We start from the raw sequence: 27,619 nt of genomic DNA on the forward strand, positions 1-27,619 counted from the left end.
GGACATAATTCAATGTAGATTCTTTGGATCTGAATAATTGAAAAGAAAAAGTGTAAAGCCATTGTGCCACTGTGAATGGCAGTGAGCAGTGAATAAACGGTACAGTTTCTATGGAGAGGCAGGAACTCTATACTCTGTAATGGATGTGATTTAAAATGTATAGCCTACAATATAGGCTACGTCAATAAAAACTTAAAGGTGGACTGACCCCCCCAGATTTCTTGCAAAACGGTATTCTACTTGATTTGAAAACTCTGCAGGCAAGATGGCCACCTATACTCCCTTCTTTAGCTGGCAGAATTCCTCCCCCATAAACTAACATAACTTGGCCAATAAGTATGTAATGTACAAAATTACATTACATTACATTACGTCATTTGGCAGACGCTTTTATCCAAAGCGACTTACAATAACACATTTTTGTCAGCAATAGAGCAATCAACTATGCAACACAGTCTATGACAACTACAACTTCTGAAGGCACATTGGTACAAGTTAAGTTTATAGTGTTTTTTGTGTTTTTTTTTAAGAGAGAGAAGTTAGTTCAAGAAGGTCCCAGATGGAGCCTGAAAAAGTGAGTCGTTAGTCTTTTCCGAAAGATAGGCAGTGATTTGGCCGTCATGACCGAAGGTGGAAGCTCGTTCCACCATTGAGGTGCCAGGGATGAGAAGAGTCTCGAACGGGATGAGCGACTTTTGAGCCCCCGTAGTGAAGGAAAATAAAACAAATGGTAATGTCTTCATTTGATGTAGAATGCAGAGGACATGTAACTGTTTAGTTAAACTTGCATTCCAAGAATATTGTGCTCTAAAGATAAGGTAAGTGGCTCGAGACTGTTTCGTCCTGAAACCCACTCGCTTTGCGCCAGAACACAATCGATTTGGGGGTGGAACACGCCAGGATTGGCCAACGCCAACACCAGTGCCCAGAACTGTCAAATCAAATCATCGACAGAGACGCTATGGCCCGCCTCCCAGTATTCTCAGTGTATCAGAGATAGAGAACGATAACGATAAATGATCAATATAGCCACGTTATAAACAACAAACTAACGCTGGTGATCTGTATGGAAACAGTGTTACTCGAAATGGTTAAAAGTTATATCAATTTGGTCATTCAGTGGCGTTTTACTGCCATGTAACATAACTAACTAGCGGCTAATATTAGCCACAGTAGGCGATTACCCATGGATGCATTGCTCTTAAAGGGATAGTTCGGTTTGTTTGAAGTGGGGTCCTATCAGCTAGTTCGATACACTAACTTAATTAGGTACAGTGTTCAGGAGGCTGGGCGCATTGTGGAACGAGACCGCGCACTCAGAGCAGCAGCCAAACCAGCCTTTTCTCTGTAAATACGGGGGGTCAACAACTAAAACGTAATTTAGCCACCTAAAACAACGCCCACCTAAACAAATCGATATCTGTGTACATGCACGCTCTATTTTGACAATTTTCAGCGCTTTACTTTTCCACAAAACAGCAGTTTCATTCGGCACTGCTTTTTCTCCCAACCGTAGAACTACCGTATAATACAATATAGCTTTTTTTTTTCTCTCCTCTCAAATAATTTATTTTTCAATGTAAGAATTAAATTATTTATGTTAACTAGATAAATAGGCTAAATAAGAAACATGTTTTCAGTTCTCCAAAACTACCGTGTGAATTGTTGTTTGTGTGAAATAGGCTGCATTTCACCTCCAAGCCACCATGCGTCACCCATGAGCGCGTGTTCTACTACTACAACCCAGCTGGTGGAGAAGAAGCCAAGGTGTGTGCAACATCACGTGATGTCAACAGCCTGCCCTGCCCTGGCTGAGCTAAAAATTCATCTTTAGCTAGCAGCGTTACCATGCCGCCAAAAAAAAGGCTGAAGCCGCCAACGGGGTTTACAAGCCTTGATAATTTCGGTTTTGTAAAGAGACAAAAAACTGCTAACGGACAACAACCTGTTGTTAGCGCGGCAGCTAGCACCACTGAGTGCTACTGAAGTTGCTAGTTCTAGCTCTGCTGCCAGGTCTGATGATGATGATGACGTGACAGCCAACGTGGATAACGTTACCGCGGCCGCCGGGCCTGAACCTGGACAGTCCATCAGATTCTGAAGAGGGACGTGAATCGCGCGATGACGAGAGGTAATGACGAGAGAGCAGAAGAGAGGAGAGATGACTGGAGAGCAGAAGAGAGACACGAGACCTGGAGAGGAGAGGAGACTGAGACTTTTCTTTTTGCAAGTATTTACAGTTTTTTGTTCTAAAAAGAGGCTGCTACTGAAATATGCTGCTGTTAAAGGAACACTCCGCCCATTTTCAACCAGCTTTGTATCATTAGAACATCAGTAGTATATCAGAAAACTGTAAACTGTTTTGAAGTCTGTCATTTAATTTGACAGTTATTGAGTGTTAAAGCAGCTACGAGCAAGATTTTCGATTGTTATTAAACAGTCTAAATTTAATATCGATGCATCACATCTTACCTGTAATAGTAGACGAGACCAACGCAGAGTAGTCTCGCTTGAACCCCGAGTGAATCGGCCAGTGTTAGTCTGTCTGTGGCCAGGGCAGATCAGGAAGTGAAATGAAACGGTTTGCAGCAGCCACTTCGGCCATAACCACAAAATAACTTCCAAAAAACCTGTTAGAATATAACGAGAGATGTTCGCGAGAGTAGCGAGCCCCTGCATGGCATTTTCCTTGTTTATGGTCTGTTGCTAGGCAGAGCGAAACGGCGGAAGGCAGGCATCTGCCGTGAACCAATTTGTTTCACTTCCGGGTTTATCCGGTCCGCCGGTAGACAGATAGAGAGAGAGAGCCCCCTGGTGACGCGAGGTTAGACAGACACAGACTCTATAATCATCAACAGAGCAATCTCCGATTCACACGCTTTGGTCTCAGCTACTATTATAGGTAAGATGTGATGCATCAATATTGTAATTATACTGTTTAATAACAATCGAAAATCTTGCTCGTAGCTGCTTTAAAGTGTGGACCAGTGACATCACTGGTCCACACTAACTCAAATTAATAACTCATTAACTCAAATCAACTCTCAATAACTGTCAAACTAGATGACGGTTTTGAAGTCATTCATCTAGTTTGACAGTTATTGAGAGTTGATTTGAGTTAATGAGTTATTAATTTGAGTTAGTGTGGACCAGTGATGTCACTGGTCCACACTTTAACACTCAATAACTGTCAAATTAAATGACAGACTTCAAAACAGTTTGCAGTTTTCTGATATACTACTGATGTTCTAATGATACAAAGCTGGTTGAAAATGGGCAGTGTTCCTTTAAGTGCAATTTGTTTTTCATTCATGTTCTTGATTACCTGTACACATTTGTAGCCTAACATTATTTATTTATTTTTATTTATACAAATATTTATGATTTTATGTTTTCTCTCAGAAACAAGGAGATAAATAGGCCTACAGTATAAATGCTGCTGTTAAGAACCATAAAACTATTTATTTTTCATTCATTTTTTTGCTGCAACTCTTGGGCGTCGCCGAAAACACGGCCGATTTTTTTCTCGGGGCCGGGGCTATTTTTCTAAAAAAATAAAAAAAATAAAAATATATATATATATTTTTAATACCGAGGTCATGACCTCGGTGTCCTCAATGGTAGCTACAGGCCTGCAAATGGTACAATGGTAACAGTTTGGTCTCAAATGTGGAAATTTTGACCAGAATTCTTCACACACCACCCCCAAAGTCATATTGGTTAAAAGCTGAAAAAAAGTGTTTTGGGGGTAAGTTACACTTTAAGTATATTACACATAGATTAAAAAAAAGCTACTCAGTTACAGTAATATGAGTAAATATGATGACTTTCATGTGGTGTGTGTCCTCCTCTCCCCTCAGGCTCTTGACTACCTGGCCATAGCGGTCCATGAGCTGGCCAGTATCAGTGAGCGGAGGACAGAGAGGCTGGTGAACCCGGCGCTCAGTGAGCTGCCGGCCTTCCTCGTCCAGGACGGAGGATTTAACTCAGGCTTCATGATCGCCCACTGCACCGCCGCTGCTTTAGGTCTGTCTGTTGGTATGATTTGTAACATGTACATTATCCTACTGTCACGGCCCCGAGTGCTCCCGGGATCCATAAGTTAAATGTTCGCGGCCCACGTCTGAGCATAAACAGTATAGAGGCCAAATAATGCATTCTCAGAGCACTTAATGATAAAAGGAGCTGTCCATCAGAACCACGCAGAAATCAGAAGCTAAAAGTGAGGGGCCTTCTGCAATAGGCTATGAATAATTGATTCATTACAAATTAAATAACGGTATCATTCAACAATGGATAAATGCATTCTTAATAATAATAATAATAAAATCACTTTACATTCTGTTTCCTTAGAGCTGGGAGACTTTCATATTCACACTCCAACTCCAGGAGCTGAACCATCCATTCTCAGTTCAGTTCATGAATGGCCCAGCTAAGGTTGTACTATAGTCCAGTGTGTATGTGTGTTTCTGCTGCAGTGTCGGAGAATAAGGTCCTGTGCCACCCGTCCTCCGTTGACTCCCTGTCCACCAGCGCAGCCACAGAGGATCATGTGTCGATGGGTGGCTGGGCGGCCCGCAAAGTCCTGAGAGTGCTGGAGCATGTGGAGCAGGGTGAGAGTGCTGGAGCATGTGGAGCAGGGTGAGAGTGCTGGAGCATGTGGAGCAGGGTGAGTGTGCTGGAGCATGTGGAGCAGGGTGAGAGTGCTGGAGCATGTGGAGCAGGGTGAGAGTGCTGGAGCATGTGGAGCAGGGTGAGAGTGCTGGAGCATGTGGAGCAGGGTGAGAGTGCTGGAGCATGTGGAGCAGGGTGAGAGTGCTGGAGCATGTGGAGCAGGGTGAGTGTGCTGGAGCAGGGTGAGAGTGCTGGAGCATGTGGAGCAGGGTGAGAGTGCTGGAGCATGTGGAGCAGGGTGAGTGTGCTGGAGCATGTGGAGCAGGGTGAGAGTGCTGGAGCATGTGGAGCAGGGTGAGAGTGCTGGAGCATGTGGAGCAGGGTGAGAGTGCTGGAGCATGTGGAGCAGGGTGAGTGTGCTGGAGCATGCGGAGCAGGGATGGGAGTGCTGGAGCATGTGGAGCAGGGTGAGTGTGCTGGAGCATGTGGAGCAGGGTGAGAGTGCTGGAGCATGTGGAGCAGGGTGAGAGTGCTGGAGCATGTGGAGCAGGGTGAGTGTGCTGGAGCATGCGGAGCAGGGATGGGAGTGCTGGAGCATGTGGAGCAGGGTGAGAGTGCTGGAGCAGGGTGACAGGGTGAGAGTGCTGGAGCAGGGTGAGAGTGCTGGAGCATGCGGAGCAGGGATGAGAGCGCTGGAGCATGTGGAGCAGGGTGAGAGTGCTGGAGCAGGGTGAGAGTGCTGGAGCATGTGGAGCAGGGTGAGAGTGCTGGAGCATGTGGAGCAGGGTGAGAGTGCTGGAGCATGCGGAGCAGGGATGAGAGCGCTGGAGCATGTGGAGCAGGGTGAGAGTGCTGGAGCATGCGGAGCAGGGTGAGAAAATCCACTAGTCCTGCCCACACGAACCAAAGTCACATGGGCAGAAATCTCGTTCTGTTATCCACCTTATTTTTGTGAGGCTCCGCTGGAAAATAATTCTGGGAGCAATATTCGGACTAGAACGTGAGCAGCTGTGTGTTTACGCTGGCTTGATGCTGCCTGGATACTGCCTGGATACTACTCTGCACTGTATGAGCGAGAAGCGCCCGGCTAGTGGGGTAATCTGCACTGCAGCCCTATGACTGCAGCGCGTGCCTCCTCGCATCGCATTTCCTTGTTGAACTCCGACGTTAAAAGTTTGCTCGTTACAAAATAACACTAGTTTTGGGAATGTAGCCTAATAATGTTTTCTATCACATCCGCTAACCTGCTGCTCGTTGAACAAGTCGGCATTTATCAGCTCAGCTGCAACGTTTACAGACGGGTACATAGACGGGCTGTGTTGTGTCAAGCTAGACGTAACGGGGGAAGAGGACAGCAGAAGGAAGCAGCACCCATGGTGCATCATGGCCGCCGAAAATAACCCTGCCACTAGTCATTTTTGTCTGTTTGTGATGGCGCTGGTAACGAGACGAGATAAGCTAGCTAACTGCTACAGCTAGCAAGCAGCTTCTTCTTCGGCGGGAGCTTCCAAAACAGGAAATAACCAAAAAAATCAACACAAAAAACCACGTGCTTCCTCTGACTAGTCCGGGTGGGGTTCACACCAGAAATGGGCCGCTCCAGAGTTCGCTTGAGAGCGGACCGAGACCACCTCTCACAGACGAACCAGAGCGCGGTTTTTAGTCCGCACCAGAGTTAGAGTAGGAGCGTTCACACCGACCCTATGGACCGTACTAAAGGGGAAAGGTCCGATAGACCGGACTAAACAAGGCTAGTGTGAACCCGTCCTTAGAATGAAAGTGATGGGATTTTGTTTCTGAATATAAGTTGTTTTCTGAATTTGTATGGAATGATTGAATTTATTTAAGTTGAAACTGAATTATAGAAATCAAATTCATAATGCTTAGTTTTTTTAAACCATATTGCCATGAAAAGTACTAGGTATTTATAGTTTTCTTTAAGATATTGAATTGATTACTGGACTCTAGTTATGACTTGACTTGCTACAGAGACTTGACCGCTGTGTGGTCATTTGTGTTGTAGTGCTGGCTGTGGAGCTGCTGGCCGCCTGCCAGGCTCTGGAGTTCCTCCGTCCCCTGAAGAGCAGCGCTCCTCTGGAGGAAGTGTATGATCTGCTGCGCTCTGTGGTCAGGTGAGACATGCAGCCACTGGGCAGGCACACCGCCCTCCTGTGGTCAGGTGAGACACTGAGCAGGCACACCGCCCTCCTGTGGTCAGGTGAGAGACATGCAGCTGCTGAGCAGGTAGCCTAATGTCTTTCCCATGCATTAGAAATAACCTATGTTGTTGATGACTGCATCTTTTTCACCCTAATTGTTTTATCAGTGAAAATACATAGTCTGATTTATTCGACATTTTATCTCAGGTGAATCTCCACCGATTCTCAACCAGCTTTATATCATTACAAAATCAGTAGTATATCCAAAAAGTGTAAACCGTTTTGGAGGCATTCAATTAGATTGACAGTTATTGACAGTTGATTTAAGGTGTGGACCATTGATGTCATTCATGCACAAATGACATCACTGGTCCACAACTGTCAAACTAAATGAATGCCTGCAAAACTGTCCGTTTAGTTTATGGATATACTACTGATTTTGTAATGATACAAAGCTGGTTGAAAATGGGCGGAGTGTTCCTTTAAGCATCAAATGAATGAGGTCCATTTCCCCAGGCCTTGGGACAGAGACCGCTTCATGAGTCCGGACATAGAGGCTGCTCACATACTCCTCAGACAGGAAAAGGCAAGTTTCCCCATCACCATTTACCAAATGCATGCACAGCGCTCATGTGACATTATAATGACTGTATGGTCATGTGACATTATAATAACTGTATGGTTTGCATATTGTTTCCTTGCTCCAGGTTTGGATGGCAGTTCAACCATACATGGAGAAATACAGGAAAGAGCTGGGAAGACCATAATTATGCTCCAACACTACAACAGCTTCAAAGTTGACTGTCATTTGTATGAACCTGAGCTGTTCTTTAATGTTATAAATAAGTAAATAAACAAAAATAAATACATAAAGGTGGAGCTTTACACATCTTCTGACTTTTTATTCAAAGGATTTACATCACATTAAAGCACATGGTAATTTGTATCAACTTACAAAAGAGCTGCATGAACTGTTTTGACAGTAACAACGTCTCTTCTCATGGTTCAAACAGAGAAGGTGTTAAAAAATAAGCTTCCAATACAACACACCCCCCTCCAAAAAAAAGGATAAAACCAAACACATGAACACACAAACACTTGCACACAAAAAAGGATCTGACTGCTAAGTTATGTAATAAGACTAGCCTTTAAAATAAAGCTTCAAACTTCCCAGCTGGTTTGGATGTGCTCCAAAACATTTGGTACCTCACAACTACAAACTACACTTTCTAATGAACAGGTAGTGATTTCTCTGTACATGAGGGTTTCTTAGCCACCCCACCCTCTATCCCTCCTGTGCGTCTGATGACCCTTGCCCTGTGGCGGGGGTGGAGGCCATGCTGTGACCACCGGGCTGGTGGTGGCGGTGCGCTGCCTAGCCGCGGCGCTCAGACTCGGAGAAAGGCCTCGTCACGAAAACTGGATCTGTTGTACAGCGGGAATCTGAAACGCACGTGCAGAGTTTAGTTTCTCACTCCAAACCTGAACTTCTTAACTGGGTTTGAAGATTTTGATCGTAGCTTACTATCAGTAGTACAGCAACACAACTATAAACTCAGGCATTACTGCTTGCTTGCAGGGTTGCCACTCTTTGGCAATGATACATTTCGAGGACAAATTATTCAAGCTGCAACTCCTTGCAAGCAGCAATGATCGGGCCCTCGTACCTTTATGTGGGGATGTGCCGCAGCCGTGTTTCTGCCACACCCAAGCCCCATATCAGATTAAAAGAACACCCATTCTGATGCATGTGCCGAGTTTTCAGGCATCCCTAGCATCTCAAAAACAGTTTCCTGTTTCTGTGCGAATAATGTGTCATGGCAACGCCGTTTAATGAAAACTCAAAAACTTGGTGCCTACGAGAGAGCACAACAGCCAATGACAGCGCAGCAATCGGCACAAGCTATATGCTTCTGGCCTACGGGGAAAGGGTATCAAGCTTGGCTCAGCACTCGGATGTATAAAAAATTAAAGATGCACCGATATGAACATTTTGGCCGATACCGATATAACAGAAATTAACTATGTTGTTATGGCCGATAACTGATATTTACTGATGTCGATATGATCTGTATAAAAACTATGATAATCACATTTTGTACATACTGAAAAAACACATGTAAACACTGAATTTGAAAAACGAATACCTTTCTTTATTTCCACATTTGTAAAAGCCCATAAATCATAGATTTACCGCATTGTTTCCTCGCAAATTATGACAATTTTGGCACATACCGATATGATTGCGGATATCGCAGGGATGTCACGATAATATAATTTCTACTTTGATACCGATACCCAGGAATATATCGATACTCTATAGCAGGGGTGGCCAAACTACGGCCCGCGGGCCAACTGCGGCCCGCTGCCCGTTTTTAAGTGGCCCGCCATGAATTTAGCAAAAAAAAAAATTTTATTTTGTTTTTGTATTATAGGTGAGCACATCAATAAACTATGTGTCATATATTTATTTAGGTAGAAATTAAATTTTTGATGGCACAAGGGTTTTCTGGTCCAATTCTTTTTGCCGCGAAAACTGCCGCTCTTAATATTGTTTGGCCCGCGACGCCTTATATTTTTCTGTATGCAGCCCACAACCAAAAAAGTTTGGCCACCCCTGCTCTATACCATTTTCGATACCACGTGATGACACATCAAAAATAAAGTTAGACAGATGGACGGACAGATGCACACTTCTCCATAATCTAGGCCCGATAAAACTAATTAAAACTTTGCACTGACAGCAGATTACCCCTGCTCTAGCCATCAGCCTATCAGGACACGTTTAGCTTGTTGAAGTAACAGATACCAACCAATGATAGGGAGGGAAAAATCTGTGAGTTTTCATTAAAAGAAAGCACTGCTGGTATTGAAACTGTTGCAAATGAGTATTGTATCAGTTTCAAAATTTCGGTATTGATACTTTTCGATAGTATCGATAATTTTGACAACCCTAATATATCGTGCATCCATAATACATTTTTTATCATAGTTGAATTTTGAGATGACTGAACGCACAAGGCTCAAACTCCGGTAGGCTAAATCCAAGCACTTTCAAGGCCTTGATTTATTTATTTTTAAATTCAAGTACTTTCCACACCCGTGGCAACGCCGACTTGAGATAAAGTAGATCAGGGGTTCCCAAACTTTTCCGACCATGTACCACTACGTACCAAAACAAATTTCCCAGGGACCACTTCCACTGCGTATACCCCCCCCCCCATAAAATAAAATTAGCTGATTTAACCATGCAGCAGATTAACTAAATAACAATATAAGGCTACTAGCTGGTTCAAAATGGACGGACGGACACACACACACACACACACACACACACACACACACACACATTAGGCTGTGAAGAAGAGGACCCCTTTGAAAAGTTTTTTTTCCCTCGCCAAAATTTAGCCTAACTTTAGAGTGTTATTTAGCTACCTTCCTGACAAGCTAGCATGAGATGGTTGGTACAAATCCATTCCTTAAGTCTTCTAGTTTCATATGATACCAGAAACTTCACTCTGGCTTTAAAACTGAGCCTGCTGCAGCCCTGAAAGTAAATGTTCAAAATTGTGATATTTCCGAAAATCGGCTCAATCCGGCAACTGCTCAGGGTTAATGTGTATGTAAAAACTGTTGTCTGTAAAAATATATATATATATATATTTTTGCAATTCTCTGGTGGACCACCAGGCGGAGCCCACCGTTTGGGAGCCAATGAAGTAGATGAATATTACAATAATTTAAACTACAGTGAGTCTACAACTACATAATTGAGCAGTCAGATGTGTATCATGACTAAAAAGATACATTTTCCTAAAGTAATTGGTAATTCCCAAACTTTTCAAGAACTGGAAACGAAATTAACTTTTTGGCTGGTAAGCTAAAAACCTAAACATTCAGAAGCCAACTCATTTTGACTCACCAAAATAATTAATACTAGAAATATCGCGCTAATTTCTAGTGTGCTCATGTAGCTCGCTCAGCGGGTGGTAATTTCAGACCCTGCCTGGAAATGATCAAATTCATTTTCCAGACTTTTGCAGCCCATAGGAGGATCCTTGCATGTAGCATTGAAATTACACATCCAAGTTGTTAAGGTTACCTGTTGATATGAGGTGGTGTACACCATGACGTTCTGTTGCTGTCCATCTGCTGTGATAATCCCCGCTGGCAGTGGATTTGCTGCGGAAGAGGACACATCATTTATTTTACCCCGATAGATTAACGTTACTGGGGGAGACTGTGGTCAATAGTTTAACGTTACAGGGGAGACTGTGGTCAAAGTAGGGCTGGGCGATATAGCTACAAAGTATATTGATACAGTGTTTCCCCTACAAAAAATGCCAGGCCTGGAGGGATTTCGAAACGTACCCCGACCGCAATGGTGGGGGCCCTCGCTGGCGACGCTAAACTTTTAGCTAACCTGTTCGCATCTATGTTCGCAATGGCATCCCAAATATCATCATACTATTATGGGATGCGATGCGAACAGTTATATTATGGGATGTGCGTTTCCCAGACCATGACACACATTTTTGGAACAGCACTGCACGCTGGCACGATGCTCCTAAAAGCAAAATGCTTATTGTTTTGAATGATTTTGCATCTTCTATTACTGTCAATACTGTCAACACCAGTATTGTTTTATTGTAATAATATGCCATAAAGGTTTATTGAAATTTTGGGGATATATATATATATATATATTTTGCATTTCCTCTTCTGGCCTGGCGGGGGCATAGAATGGTAGGGGAAACACTGCGATATAAAATATTTCATATCAGTCGATATCGATAATTATTGATCATTTTAATGACCCGTTTTTATTAATAAAAAACGCGAAAAAAGTTTGCATTATTGCTTTATTTTGAACCACCTTAGTTTCAAGGCACACAGGTAATAATGCTAACACTGTCACTCACACACACACACTCTTGAGTGCAAGCAGTAGTTTACACTATTACAGACATGGTGACATTTTATATAGCCTAGCATTGCCAGTCTTCTCAAACAAAAAACAGAGTTTGTTTAACTTTAATGTTAGGTGATTCAGTGAATGAGCTGCCACTTAAAGTAACATTATGCTACATTTATCCCGGTTGCACAAGATTGCGGGCTCATAGTAACGGTAACGTTATTAACTCATTGAGTGCCAATGACGACGCCTGTCGTCAAAGTAATTAGTAACGTAGAGTGCCAAAGACGATAGCTGTCGTTAATTGCCTTTTTTGACGGTGGGACGTGGATCAAAGCCTTATGTATGTCCTGTACAAATATTGTAGCTATTGAAGCTGTATAACCTATTTTACGGACTCATCAGGTGGCGACAGTGCTCTCCAGATTAGAGAAATGTCCGGAATACAGCCTGAAAGGGGGGGGGAGGGGGGGGGGCACGCAGGCTGCACAGAACCACACCACGCCACCACATCAGAAAATACCAGCCAGAGTCAGTGAATGTGCTCGAAATTAGAGTGCAAAAAGTATTCATAAAAGTGACTATATCTTGAAAAGTAAAAAAACCCAGCAGAAAACCCTTGAAAGTGCTCTTCTTTCAGAGGCTGTCATTTCATAATGGAACTGTCTAGAAACAAAATTTCTTCTTTGGAAGAAGCAGGAGTGTCCAATGTTTCATTAAAGTCCAGCCCTGTCAATACAGCCCTAATAGAAAAAATTCTATAGCTGTTTTCAACTGAATGGAAGTGAATCTGGCACAGGCTCCAGACAATTTTACTGAAGCGCTGTGGCACTCAATGTGTTAACATGAACTGAAACTCACTCACATTGAATTCTTTGTAACGTTTACAGAGTATGGTGTTCTGCTTTCAGTCAGACTTGAAAAATCCAATATACTGCCATACTGGCATTTCCTCCACATCTTCTCCCTCTGCACTGCACTGTGTTGGTGTTTCACATGTGGTGCTGTGAAACCAAACCTGCTGTTCGCGTCACTAGCACTGCACATTGTCAAGGGACATGATTGGCTGTTTATGAGCTGGGCGGGTGCACGCTCCATTACATGATATACTGTTTATGAGCGAGGGAGAAGCGCTCTTGTTTTTTTTCATGCAGCCGTGAGTTCTATCAAACGTTATATCAAACTATTTTTTATTGTATTGATGACGTGTCTATCGCCGATATATATTGCAATCGTTTTATCGCCCAGCCCTAGGTTAAAGACAAAGAAACTGCATGAATAAAATGTGTGAAGGAACAGGAGAGCTGAAAAGACTAACAGATGGGTTGAGATTTTGAGTGGTGTTCCACTTACTGAAGCTGTCATCTGTGAGCTCCTCTCCTAGGCTTTCTCCCACGGACACACCAGGCATCCCCTTCTCCCCCTTCATCGCCTCGAAAACACACAGCAACAATTACACATGTGAGCATGGCTGCCCCAAGTCCAGCCCATACCAAGACTGTTCCCAATAATATCAGTGTAGGAAATGTAAAAAATATTTTGGGGGCAACTTTTGCCCCCACTGTCTAAAAACTGGGAGCATTTACAAAATGTTGGGGGCACTTAAAAAAGTAATGGATAATGTTGCTAAAGCCTAGTGCAGTGGTTCCCAACCTTGGGCTCGTGACTTCTGACCCCAAATGGGGTCGCCTGGATTCTTAATTTTATTTTTTAACACCACACACAATTTAATACTACCGAAGAGGATTAGGGCCACATGTGAAAAATGGGGGGGTTGGGGTTTAGAATTGCTGAGTTTTTAAATTTGGAAAAACAACAAAAAAGTCAGAATTCAGAGAAAAAAAGTCAGCATACTGTTACATGTGACATCATTGATGACTGATAATGTCACTGATGATATTACCAATGTTGTACCGAAATTTGAACGTCTGGGGGGGGAGGGTCACTAGATATTTGGAACGTCAAAGTGGGGTCACAAGCCAAAAAAGCTTGGGAACCCCTGGCTTAAAGGCCCATTCCGTCGGTTCTGGCGAGAAATAAATGTGCACAAAGTGTTTATTATTGGCAATGAGTGAATGCGCCTTGACGTAACTTAAAAATGGCGACCAGGGGCGTTTCTCTCAGACCAGCCGTTCAGAACATACATGGAAAAACCGCAGTTTCGAAGTGGATAGCATCTCCCGCCACAGCTAGAGGATGTGACGTCTCGCGCGTTCACAAACTTGTCTCTTGTCCTAGACGCTAACAGGAAATGGCTGAAGTAGCTTTTAACGTTACGTTCATTGCTAGCTGCTAGCTAAAGGAAACAACAACACAGACTCCAGAAAAAGTCCAGACTAAATAAATAAATATTTATCTAATGAAGCCCGTCTGGCCAGACAGCAGCAATGTGACCGACATCGGGGGAAAACTAGAGTCAGGACTGTGTTTTCGGTTCATGAAGGAAACTTGCTGCTTGTAGCTACTGTAATGTGGTTTTGACCAGATAACGTTAGCTGCTTGCTAATGGATTTTCAAGATTCAAGATTTTTACTGCCACTCCGTAGTACAAGTATCTGACCACCTGGTCAGAAACTCTGCTAACATTACCATCTTGTGTGAAGTAATGCAACCCTAACGTTACTACCGTTATGCTTATGGTCATGGAACATTATTGTTTGACTGCATTTAGCTGCGGTGGTGAGTCTGCCTGAACGTTAGCTTGATGCTATACGCGGCTAACTAATAGATTTAGCTATATTTATAGAAATTACCACCAGCCCCACTAATAACGTTACTGTCTTGTGTTGATAATGAATCTAACAGTCGGAAATATGCCTAACATTAGCCTACTGTCTGTTATGCTTACGGTACATTGTTTGACTGTTCAGTTTGGACGGTACCGTACATACAGGGGGAGCAGGCTATTTCCTGGCTTGTGCTAACATGAGTATCCACTTCCTGCAGCCAGCAGGCTCTGACTGCAGTTGGCTGCAGTGGGACTGCACATACTAGTAACGTCAGATTGATGCTAATCGCGGCTAACTAATATTAATTTACATTTATAGAAATTACCACCAGCCCCACTAATAACGTTACCGTCTTGTGTGGATAATGAATTTAACAGTCGTAAATATGCCTAACGTTACTGTTATGCTTATGAAACATTGTTTGATTGTTCAGTTTGGTCAACTCCAGGCATTACACGGTACCGTACATACAGGGGGAGCAGGCTATTTCCTGGCTTGTGCTAACATGAGTATCGACTTGCCCGCAGCCAACGCAAGCCAAAACACGACCAAACATGCCACAATAATGTCCCCTAATTCATCCAGAATCCTTCCTGGGCATCTCGAGGCTGATCTGACCGATAAATTGTCCAGGTTGCCGTTTTCAAGTGACTTTTATGAGTTAACGTTACAAAGCAACGAACAGCTCTGGTGTTGCCAGGCAACTGCTTGTGCGCGTGCGAGTATGGTGCCCGCGCGTCAGCTCGTTCACACGCTGCCTGCAGTTACACTAACGGCCACCGGCGTCAGTAATAGTGAGTATTGACGTATTGGGCCTTTAATGTGAACAACAGCGCTGTTTGTGTGAGTGTGTTGTTGTTGTTCTTCGTCTTCTTCTGGCAACCAGCTTGTAGGTGCTGCTGAGTGTGTGTTAGAGATGGAAATTGAAATTAAATGAATTGAATGAAAAGAAAAGAAAAATCTTGGGGGCAATTTTTGCCCCTGGATCATGGTTTTTAGGGGCATTCTGAGATTTCTATGTCCCAATTACTGCAATGCACAGTGCAGATTTAGCCATGTTACCACCACAATCCACAATTATTCTTCCATGTCAGTTCTCTTGTGCATTTCCAAACTTACTACTTCCTTTTCCATACATTTCTAGACCTGTGTAGGAAATTAACTCATAAAAACAAACAATCACTGTGTTATCGTTATACTTATTACTACCTTGCTGTTTTGCAAATGTAAATCAAAAAACGCGCTCAACTCAACTGAACAAATAACTGGGTGCTAAATCCACAATGAATGTCAAGATTAAAAGAGAAGAGGATAGCACTCCAAGTTAACTTTTTATTGCCTGCAGCAAACGTTTCGGGCTCTTAACCCTTCATCAGTGCAGTAGCAAACAAATCAGAATCACACAGGTGGCTATATCATGGCAGCACTGGCTCAGGTGTGGTGATTGTCACCTCATTAACATAATTGATTCGTAATTGCCTACAATGCAATCTTCACTCCAAACAAGATCTGACAAGAGGATACTAACAATCAATAGATCGAGTAGATCAAAATAGATCAAAAAACAAAAAAACAAAAAAACACACACAGAAAAAGCATCACAGAAAACAGGTACCGTAAATTTCGGACTATAAGCCGCGGCTTTTTCCCCGTTTTTTGGCCCTGCGGCTTATATAACGGTGCGGCTTATCTATGGATTTTTTCGAAAAAAAAAAAAAAAAAAAACGGAATTCTCTCTTCTTTAGCACTCTTTCTAACTATAAATCCACTTCTGTTTTAATTTCCTCTCTTGCCCTCTTTTCACCACACCGCGGACACTGTGTGCATTGTAAAAAAAAACACAGGTGGTGTTGTGTTATGTTGTTTTGTTGAAATGTTAATAAATGGGAGCTTCCTCAAACAGCCATCTCTTTCCCGACAATCCCCTCTGTGCATGAACCCTTACATATGGTAATTAAACATTAAAACACAATAAAAAAAAAAAAAAAAAAAAAAAAAAAAAAAACATTAAAACATTAAAACACCTGCGGCTTATAGTCCGGTGCGGCTTATATATGTAACAAACAGGCAATTTTGCTGCTGCGGCTTATACTCCGGTGCGGCTTATAGTGCGGAAATTACGGTAAATACTATCTCCTCATTCATCCCATTTGGAATGAGGGTGCCAAGGGAGTGAATATATTGGCACTCCTTCTGTAAGAGAAGTCTATCTCGATTTCCACCTCTAGATGGCGCCTCCACAACCATGTACCTGATCAGCTAGTTTCATCTGACCACTTGCAATTGAGACATTCAGTGACAACAAGCCTTATCCTAAACTTTGAACAATCAAAGAAAAGCATTTAATGCCCCAAAGAAACTGTCTTTAAAGGAGATCTTCCCCGAAAAACAATGCTGATTTATATTTTGCTTGTGATCTCACACACATCCGAAATTGTAAACAGTTTGGCAGGTATTCATTTAGTTCATTCATGCACAAATGACATCACTGGTCCACAACTTCAAATTCAAACTCAAATCAACTCTCAATAACTGTCCAACTAAATTAATGCCTGCAAAACAGTTTACAGTTTTCGGCTATGTGTGATATCATGTGCAACATATGAATCAGCATTGTTTTTGGGTGAAGTTCTCCTTTAAGAGGCCATCTGCTTAACTGAGAGCAGTGTAGAGCGTTGTGCCTCACCTCTCTGAACTTCTGCAGGTAGAGCTTCAGCGGCTCCACGTACATGTCGAAGCCGAGCGTGGACATGGCGAACAGGATGTCCTCGCCGTTGATGGTCTTCCTCTTCTCCTGGTGGCAGCGCTCGCTGGCCTCCGACGTGATGAAGCTGATGAACTCGCTCACGCACTCCTGCACGCACTCCTTGGCATCTTTGGCGATCTGCGGGAAATACACAGACGCACATTAAAGAAGGGAACGGAAGCTTGGCTCACATTAATTAGCCTTAGGGCTGCAGCATTCATCCTAGATAATCGTATAAACTGTTTAGAATTGTGTTGTGTTTTTTATACATTTTAAATGCCCTTGAAAGTCCCAGTGTGGTATATTAAAGCCCCCCCTCCAGTGTATTTTGTCATTTTTAAAATATTTCATGTGTAGCTGTTTTTTCCTGCTCTGCTAATTAGCCAAAGTGTTCGCCACTGTATTTTGAGCTCAAAGTCCTAAAGATAATCTGTTGCTAAAAAAGAATGATGATGTCAGACATTATGTTGTCTAACGAGTGACGTATCATAGACAAATACGATATTTACAGTAAATACTAGGGATGTTCATCAATAATCGAAAATCAATAATTGATCGTTAAGGAATTGATTCAATCATGTGGAATTTGTATCTATTTTTTTTATTTTTTTAAATCAAATCAAATAGGCTTAAATGTGCTGAAACTATAAGGTTGGATGTCACTACGTGGTCGCAACCAGGTGACGGCACAATAGGACTATGAGACAGAGAAAACTGACCAGAACACCTCTGGGTGGGGCTATGGGCATGGTCTCACTGGGCTGGCTGCGGTGAGAACAGCAACAGCACATTGTCAGCACTCAGCCAGATGAGGAAATTAAACGAGCGAAGCAAAGTTTTGTGTGGGACCATTTCGAGTTAAAAGACGACATTGTTCATTGGAAGAACGGTGATGCCGTTTATAAGTACAACACGGCTAAGACGCCAATGATTCACCACTTGAACAGCGTACATCCGAGCCTGGTTAACGAGAAAGGCGCCTCGTCCTCGACCGGCATGCAGAAAAGATCACCCAGGCCGTCTGCAACCTCATCGAGACGGATAGGCTGCCCATACATATTGTTGAGGGAAACGGTTTTCAACACCTGATCAATGCTTCGCATTTTGTAAAAAAAAAAATATATATACAGTATATATATTTATATTTAAAAAAATATTATTATTAATATTATCGATAATTGATCGTTAACTCATTGAGTGCCAGCCACTTTTGGAAAACGGACGCTCCCAGTGCCAGAGTTTCAGAGCGTTTTCAGTGATTTCTCGAGGCCCACAGAATATTGTGTGATATTACTATGTAAACACCGAACACGCACAAAGAACGATGAGACTCTATTGTATCAGCAGCAAAAAAAATGGATCGGGCTCGCTCGTTTCTGGGGTTTCGGTTGTGAGCTGGGATGAAGCTGCGTCCGATTCTGGGCTTTCTGGGCTTTCTGCTGCGCGTTTCAAAGTGTGCTGCACCCAGAGTCTATTTTCGGAGCCCCCCACCGTTGTGCGCCGGCTCCCAGCGCGACAGCGAAAAGCCAAACCATTCTCATGAGAATGGTTTCATCATGGCTTTTTCTGCTGTTTTTACTCAACTTTCTCTAATCTGGAGAGCACTGTCGCCACCTAATGGGTCGGTAAAATAGGTTATACACATTCAACATGCCCCAAAATTTTACAGGAGACGTATTAGGCATTGATCCACGTCCCACCGTCAAAAAACGCAATTGACGACAATCGTCGTCATTGGCACTCTATGTTAGTAATCGAATTGACAACGATTGTCGTCCTTGGCACTCAATGAGTTAATTCTCCCGAATTACGATTATGGAAATTGATTCAAAATGCCCATCCCTAGTAAATACCCTCTGCCGGTAGCTAGCTGTTAGCCGCAACGTTTGCTAACTAATTGCTCAGTCCATCAGCTTTGACATCTGTTGGCCGGTTTGTTAACAACGAGCGAAATTTTGGCTTCTAAACAAAAATCACTGAGATATGACCGGAACAGTATGGCCGCTACTTCCGTTTTTATCGTAGACAGAGTATACTGCAGACTAGGGCTGCCCCTCCAGGTCGATTGGTCGATTGTTTGGTCGACGAGATTCACGTTGGTCGAACAATCGCGGGTGTTAATAATTTCATAGGAGAAATTCAATTTCATAAAAATAAAAGCGATCGAAGTAACGTGCCGGTGCCGCGGAAGCAAGTTGCAACACGGACATTTTCTAGAAGCAAAAGCTGTCTAGCTGTACTTTCTGCCAACTAATTAACCAGCTGCTAACTAGGGAACTAGGGATGCACGATAATTATCGGACCGATAAATTATCGGCCGATATGGCCATTTTGCGTTATTATTTATTATTCCGATAATGGCCTTTTTCCAATAAATTATCAGCCGAAAATCATGCTTTATTTTTGCCTTGGAAGCGGAGCTATTGTTGTCGCACGCTCGTGACATCACAGCTGTGACGCAAACATGGCTGCTGCCAGTTACCAGTATGTTTCGATTTTTCAGTTTCAGATGACCAGAAAGCTACTGTAATTTGCAATCCATGTCCCACACAGGTTCTGAGAGGAGGGGAAACCTCTAAGCTGGCATTACGTTAAACCAAAGCCGGCGATGATGCAGCGGATATGTTTGTTGTTTTTGTTAGCGAGTGTTAACGTTAGCATTAGCTCGTAGCGCGGCCTACACTTCAGACTCGTCCGCTTGGCAGACAAACTGCTTGTGACATTTATAGTCTGTGGCTTGTGATCAAACAGCCCCGCAAAAGCACGTAATACTCACAGAGCTGGCGTAAACTTGTAGAAACTAATGGAAACCCCTTTACCCAAAATGAAACATCCAGGGATTGTGTATTTAACTCCAAAAAACAACTCGCTAACGTTAAGCTAACCGCGCCAGCCGGGAGTCCCACTATAACAAAGGGACTTTACAGTTGAGCTGGCTGCTGGACAGAGCCATCTAACAGAGCCAATAATAAGGAAAACAAAGGTGCAGTCGCGCATATTAGGCTACATAAAAAGCATCAGTCAACATCACATAGGGGTGGTTTCGCAGACAAGGCTTAAGCCTAGTCCCAGACTAAAATGCTGTTTGAGCTGGCTTAACTCTAAATCACTTGCACAGCCTTATCTTAAAATAGTCGTAGATTTAGCCTGTTCTCATATAAGTTATCGGTTATCGGGCAGGAGAAGCAGATATTTATCGGTTATCGTATCGGTTGAAAAAATCCATATCGTGCATCCCTAGTGCTAACGTTACATAACCATCGCACAGGCTTTCTCTGAACTGAGCAGGTGGCCAGGTGTTGCATGGCACACTGATCAGTCTGTCCATTCCGGTAACGTTGCAACGCTAAAAAGTACACTGAAAAAAATTCAAACAAAAAAAGTACACTGCAAAAAAAACGTTTGTTTTTTGTTTTTTTAAGACCCCGTTTCGACCAACCGATTGTTCGGAGCTGTGGTCCATTTCTGGTCGACCAGGATAATCTTTGGTCGAGGGCAGCCCTACTGCAGACAAGATGAGAAGCTTCCGGGTTAGAGCTCCCAGCCATCACAGCGCTCAACAGCGCCACTCTGGTCAAAAGCGCGGTATAAAATTATGTCACCAGCACAGAATTCGGATAAAAACAGGCATTTATGAGCAGCATCGAGCTTTCAAACCCCTCCTTCGAGAAGCACTGAACCCTTCTGCTCTAGTAGGTGGCTTTGAAATGTTTCTGGGACCCCCTCGAAAATGAGATGATTCATCTCAAGGGGTTTATCCTAATAAATACAATTTAAAACACTTGTAAATACGTGCGTATCGCTGATTTAGACAGCTTGAGAGCGAGAGTCACAGGCAAGTCTATGTATGTATAAGGGACTCTTGTAGGGTCGACAACGTCACACCCAGAAGAGTCTCAAAGGGGCTATATCAATCTAAGCTCTTTGGCACAAATGGTGACGTGCGTTGTTACGTTGGTACGTTTTCATCGAACATCAGGTAGGAAAAACTGACTGGAGGTGGGCTTTAAACTATCAATTATCACAACCACTCATGTGAGCAGAACTAAAGCACTCATGTGAGCAGAAGTCAAGTTAAGATGGCGGAGCAGCAGAGAAACCTTACAGAGACACTCTTTTCCCCCCTTCTGATTTCCCCATTTTCTCGCCAATTTCCCCTTGTTGCCCCGGTCGCTGCTCCACCCTCTGCCGATCTGGGGAGAGCCGTAGACTAGCACCATGCTTCCTCCGACACATGCGCAGTTGCCTGCCACTTCTTTACACCTGACAGCGGGGAGCTTCACTGGCAGGACTTGGCACGTGGGAGGGTCACGCTATTTCCACCAGTTCACATAGAGACCGTCTTTAGAAAAATGCATCATTGACCAAAGTGGAAAAGAAAAGAAGAAAATGTTTTGTCGATATATATTAGTCAAGTAATTGATTAGTCGATCATCAGAAAATTAATCTACTGTTTTTATGATCAAATAATCGCTTAGACCAATTAAGAAAAAAATACTCAGATTCCGGCTTCTGAAGGCTGCAACCAAAAAGTTGCATTTGAACACACTGCAAATACTACAGCTGACGGTCAACTAGCACATATTCTGTGCCTGCGTGAGACCTAGGACTGCGGATAAAGCAGATTCATGAAACAGCAGTGTTTGCCTACCATTTCACCTCCCTAAATGTGTGTGAAAAAAGTTGCACATGGCACCGTCATTGGCAGCACTTGTCTGGTCTGTTGCTAGTGAAAGAGGAAAAGAAGAGGTGGAGGTGAAAAATAAGGAGAAACCACACTAAATGGGTGATATTAGAGATGAAACAATATGAAAGTTTCATATCACGATTATAGTGATGAAAATTATCACGTTATCAGTATTATCACGGTATTGTTCAAATGTGCTGATTTTTTTTTAAGTACTAATACACTCAGAAATCATTTCACCAAGTTTTAGATTGAAAACTCAGACGCAAAAAGGATTGATACTCTCACTGAAATAATTTATCCAAAGCTGCGCGTCTGCATCTGGGAGACGGTTGCCAACTTTGGTTGATGAATGACAGTATTTACCATGTTTTTCAAAGCGTACGGTTAATTTGATCACGGTTATTGTAAGAAATTTTATCACGTTTATCATTATCATCATTATCGTTTCATCCCTAGGTGATGATATGCAACGACAGGCTCAATGGGCTTTCCCAAAGGCACGTGAAAATATTGTTGTATTTGGAATGATCAGCTGATGAGACAAAGTTGGAAAATGAGCACAGCATTTTGTGTGTGGCTTCTTCTCGTACATTGCTTCGCTACCAACTGACCAGCCAATCGGAGTGATTTCTCTCACTGATTGATCGATGCCGTTTAATCGGCCGAAAAAGCCGCCTCACTAGAGCCGGGACGATGGACCCGCACCGACAGCCCAGACATTGCCGATGCCCGATTATCACATCAAAACTTCGTTTTTCAAGATTTCATTGATAACAGTCATTTACAGTTTGCTGACGTCACCCAGTACTGTCAAATTTCTACCCCATTTCAACCAATCATATCACGACATGCAGCTGTCAATCAAATCTTCATTTCTGGAGAATTTTCTCTTCCAAATGAAGTCGAAATTGGCGCCTAGTGCCTGTCATCTGGCAGAATTCCTATCCCATAAACTAACTACTAACTTGGCCAATTGTTAGAAACATGAACAAAAACAAAAACTATAATCTAGAATGCAAAGAAACTGGCTCGTTAAAACGCGCATTCCAGGGATATCGTATCATTACAGCAGCGATAATGGCGCGCGCATCCGAGAGCTTGGTTGTCAGGGGTTGCACTTCGGAGATTCCAGGCCGACGTGCTGCACTCTCCGCTCGGCAACATGAAGGCAGCTGGCTGCCTGCGGGTCGCTGACATCCACTCCTCCCGTCAAAAGGCTCTTCCCGAGGGGAGCGCCACAACACACTGAATCCCACTCGATTTGGAGGCGGAACACGCCAGGATTGGCCAAAGCCCAATCCTGTCCCCAGAATTGTCAAATAAAATCATCGACATGATACTATGACCCGCCTCTCAACCTGTCATCTTAGACAAACTATGTGACGAACAGGTTCAGTTCGACTTTAACATTGGTCTCTCACACACTACCTTTCCAGTCTGTGGCACAGCATTCTTCATGATCCGGGCCACATTGGCGATGGGAAGATAGATGTCCTGTTCCCTGAAGTTCTCTTTGATGCCGCTTTCATCATGATCATTCAGACTCTCTTCTCCGTCATCTGTGAGACGCACGCACACACGCACACACACACACACACACACACACACACACACACACACACACACACACACACACACACACACACACACGTCACCTAATGGCCTGGTGTGTATCAGTGTTTCCTCTGTAATTTTTTGCAGCTGTAGTGCTTGGGGGGGATAATTCTAGTTTTGTCTGTTGCTGCTTGGGTCTGTTATGTTTCAAGTTGAGGTCGGAGTACTAGAAAAGTATTTTAATCCTAATAAAACTAACTTTCAGCTCACCTGCCGAAAATGACATGCCCGAACTGAATGGAGTATATCTCCACAACCACAGGGTATTTTCTGAAAATTATTTATTTCAAAAGCTAGCCAACACCTGTGAGATTGCTGTACTAAGTGTCAGAATCAATTAAAAATGTACTGTATCAGAGTAAAATCTGTTAGAACACAGCAAAAAAAAAAAAAAAAAATCAAGCTCTACCAAAAGAAATGTTTGTATGAAAACCACCTGATAATCATGGGTTGACAGCCAAATTATTCTATGGAGCAGTAGAGTAATATCTTAGGAGTGCTTGTATCAAAACAAATCCTTAGCAAGTGAACCAGAATTTTACAGATGTTTTACTACAGGTAGGCCCAGGCGGACCTGATCTGGGCACATTTGGGCATCCTGTGTGCCATTTGACTTTTCTATGGTAGAAGACTGAAATACCTTTTTTTCACCCATTTACATATCACTATAGGTACTCAGTTAACATGAGTTATGGTTTGGATAACCCTCAAGCGTTATCTGTATTTTTACTGTGTGCAATGCATCAAAAGGGCTTCTTCATTATGCAGGCTAAGCCTGGGGCGTTACGCAGAGGGATATCTCAGGAACCCATTGGAGAAGAAGTCTCCCGCTAGTGTTGATGTCCAGTGTGATGGCAGAGACTGGGAAATGTGTGTTTGTTTATTGCGTCGCGTGTAACGTTAATTAGACGAGGAATCCCGCAACTTCATTTTAAAAGCACAACAACGACCAGTGATGGTACCGAACTTTGGGAACTTCGAATACCGAACCGTTTTTAATAAAAAGTATCGAAAAAGTATTTAAATTTCGGTATACCGTGCAAGTCTAATTAGGAGTAGCAATTAGTAGCGTTTTTATTAAGTTGGAAAACAGCAAAGGTAAGACGGAACTTGTAGTTTTATCTGTAAAACGTTACAAACTTCCTACTGAGTGAGTTTTCATCTCTCAGAGACGAGCTATACCTCATTGCGAAGAGCAGGCTCTTGGCTTTCGAATGCCGTCTTGTTTGGTAGGGATGGGCGGGAGTACTCGGGTACTCGTTCATAACATCAGTACTCGAGTAACATTTCCGCTGTTCGGGTACTCGCCCCACCCCTTTAAAAATGGTCTAAATCTACGCATGCATCATCCTATGGATCTGGCAGCATGAACTGCACGGGCGTCAAGTCAGCCAGAATGTACAAGTACATCATCCGCTTTGTTGCTTTCAAAATAAAATGCTTATTGTAACGTAACCTTATTTATTTTGAGTAATGCGTTACAGCCACAGTTTCATGCCATATAACATCACAACTAGCGATGCACCAATCGATCGGCCCGTGACCGGAAATGGCCGATTTCCACGTGATCGGCCTCGACCGGTGATCTGCGCCGGTCACTCTAAATAGCCGATTCTGTGAGCCGATTTTCACGTGACGTGCGCGCACCCGAAAGCAGCAGACGGATGAGTTGCAGCCAAAAAAAAAAAGCAGCCACTACACACATGCCACAGCATGTCTTCGTCGGTGCGGAAATTTTTCACCGTCAGTGAAGACGATACAAAGCTTGCAGTTTGTCACACATGCAAGTCGAAAATGAGTCGCGGAGGGCCAGGGTAGGTTGGAGTCCACTCCAGTCTGAGCGGCTCGCTTCACCTCACCGCAGTCACCGGCCCCTCTTCCCCGACCAGCTGCAGTCCACATCACCGCTGCCTGCTGGCTGCTGCTATCTGTCAGTCACGTTGTAACGTGGATACAGGAGAGGACTATTTGTTTCGTAATGCGAATAGAACGACGAACATAATAATAAAATGCATCGGACCAGTGTGCAAGGTTTTCTGTGCGAGATGATTTTTTTTTCGAATGGCGGATTAAAAAAACGGACTCTGTGAGTCAACTCAAACTCATTTCCTCATCTACTCAATAACAGCCAAACCCACAAGTGTAGAGTGGGCATGGCTTCGAAGGTCTCTGGGTTCCAGACCTATAGGCTATAAACTCCTTGTCCATGGATAATGAGAATGAGATTCATTTTCTATTCTATTGTACTGTCTATGATGAGGTAAGGGAGATACTGTTCAGTAAAATGTCCTCTATTTATGTTGACTTTTTTGAGATGGACGATTATGAAAAACTCGAGTTGTGTTTTAAGAAAGGCACTTTCTTTATTGGAAACTTTCTTTCCCAGGCATGGGAGCTAAGGCAAAATGTTATGTTCAGAAAATGATGTAATGATTTTGTTTTGCTGATATGGTGAATGTTATGTTATGCTGTGATTTAGTTTTATTACTGCGGCGTTGGCGTATGTTGTACTGCATAATATATCATATGTGTGTCTTGTAAGCCCATGAGGGCTGGGCACTGTCAAGTGCATGACACATTTAATAAAAAAAAAAAAAAAAAAAAAAAAGATAACATTTTGACGTTTATTTATTTTATTTTATTAGTTTATTTGGCAGGTACATATACAAAAAAAACATTAAACACCATAGGGGAAGAGATGCTTTGTAACAGATTTAGCCATAGGCTACTTTCCATCTGGAGCCCCTGTTCTGTTGCACATTTTTTCTTTTGGAAAAGTAAATGCATGATAGCTGTGGGATATACTGGTTGTTTTATATTCATTGTATTTACACAAAAAAGAAAAGCTCTTTCCAGTAACCTGGAACACTTTTATTTTGAGATGTTTTTGAGTGAGATCGTCCTACCTCATGCAAATGATAAGAAATGTGACATGAATGTTAATTTTCTATTAAAGCAAAGTTAAAAAAAAAAATAATAACGTCAAAAATAACCTGTCAATTATTGTTCTTAGAAAGAAAATCGGAATCGGCCAAAATCGGTATCGGCAAGTCAGACTATTCAAAAATCGGAAATCGGAATCGGCCAAGAAAATGGCAATCGGTGCATCTCTAATCACAACGAGTATTTTGATACAAGGTTTGCTGAAGTTGAAATACCATTTTCTCCTCCAACGTGCATCAATAAGCTATTTACTTTTGTTTAAATAACATTATTTTGAAAGTTTTAACCAGACGTTTTCCAGCTCATCCCGAAAATGGTGGCTGGAGATATCAGAATCAGAATCAGAATCACTTTTATTGTCACAGTATGCAAGTTACATACGAGGAATTTGTCTTAGTGTCTGTATGCAGCGTAGCGGTCACATCAATATAAAGAGATAAGAAGTAGGAAGATAACTAAAGACAATCACAAAGTTATATATACAATATGTACATGAGTGGTGAAGTGTTCTGTGGATAATAAATAGGGGTGGGGGAAAAAATCGATTCACTTGAGTATCGCGATTTTTAATGTCACCATTTTTTTTAATCTACCGTAAATTCCGGACTATAAGCCGCTGCTTTTTCCCTGTTTTTTGGCCCTGCGGCTTATATAACGGTGCGGCTTATCTATGGATTTTTTCAGAAAAAAAAAAAAAATACAAATAAAATCTCTCTTTTTTAGCACTCTTTCTAACTATAAATCCACTTCTGTTTTAATTTCCTCTCTTGCCCTCTTTTCACCACACCGCGGACACTGTGTGCACTGTAAAAATAAACAAAGGTGGTGTTGTGTTATGTTGTTTTGTTGAAATGTTACGGTAATACGGTAAATGGGAGCTTCCTCAAACAGCCAACAATCCCCTCTGTGCGTGAACCCTTACATATGGTAATTACGGTAAGCAAACGGCCACTCGGTGACCTCCAAAATCGATGGATTTTACAGGTTACACAGCTTCATCAGCACATTTTATGTGCATTGCTTTGCTGCTTGTTTTTTCGATTATTTTTTTGTAAAGCACCTTGAATTGCCTTTGTGTATGAAAGACTTGACATCATTGGCGGAAATCAACCGGTTACTCCTACCGGTTCAAAGTTCATCAGCAGCCCGGAATCACAACAAGACAAGCAGTAGAAGCAACTCTCTCTCACTTACCATGGGGAAGGTACG

The 27,619-nt window shown here is 42.7% G+C and overlaps 2 protein-coding genes across 6 annotated transcripts in view; one reads left to right on the forward strand and one right to left on the reverse strand.

The window, feature by feature from the left end:
- The window catches only part of LOC310799735 (histidine ammonia-lyase-like), a gene marked incomplete at both ends in the record, with an annotated part of 32,638 nt that extends 25,098 nt beyond the window's left edge, over positions 1-7,540 (forward strand). Inside the window, 5 exons of the mRNA XM_083662332.1 lie at positions 3,861-4,026; positions 4,479-4,613; positions 6,638-6,746; positions 7,290-7,359; positions 7,481-7,540. Of these exons, the coding sequence (XP_083518458.1) occupies positions 3,861-4,026; positions 4,479-4,613; positions 6,638-6,746; positions 7,290-7,359; positions 7,481-7,540 (540 nt within the window). The remainder of the gene's footprint in view (positions 1-3,860; positions 4,027-4,478; positions 4,614-6,637; positions 6,747-7,289; positions 7,360-7,480) is intronic.
- A 108-nt stretch (positions 7,541-7,648) lies between these two features.
- The window catches only part of nfyba (nuclear transcription factor Y, beta a), a 34,202-nt gene continuing 14,231 nt past the window's right edge, over positions 7,649-27,619 (reverse strand). For 4 of the 5 annotated variants that reach the window (XM_083660496.1, XM_083660498.1, XM_083660497.1 and 1 more), the window contains exons 3-7: positions 23,282-23,412; positions 17,104-17,301; positions 13,042-13,120; positions 10,876-10,955; positions 7,649-8,216 (exon numbers count right to left, since the gene is read on the reverse strand). In XM_083660496.1, coding sequence (XP_083516622.1) covers positions 8,184-8,216; positions 10,876-10,955; positions 13,042-13,120; positions 17,104-17,301; positions 23,282-23,412 — 521 coding nt within the window. In that variant the 3' untranslated portion in view covers positions 7,649-8,183. The remainder of the gene's footprint in view (positions 8,217-10,875; positions 10,956-13,041; positions 13,121-17,103; positions 17,302-23,281; positions 23,413-27,619) is intronic. The other variant, XM_083660500.1, reaches the window with a different exon arrangement.

The sequence above is a fragment of the Poromitra crassiceps genome (genome assembly GCF_964638095.1).
Source record: "Poromitra crassiceps genome assembly, chromosome: 2".
Classification (NCBI taxonomy): domain Eukaryota; kingdom Metazoa; phylum Chordata; class Actinopteri; order Beryciformes; family Melamphaidae; genus Poromitra; species Poromitra crassiceps.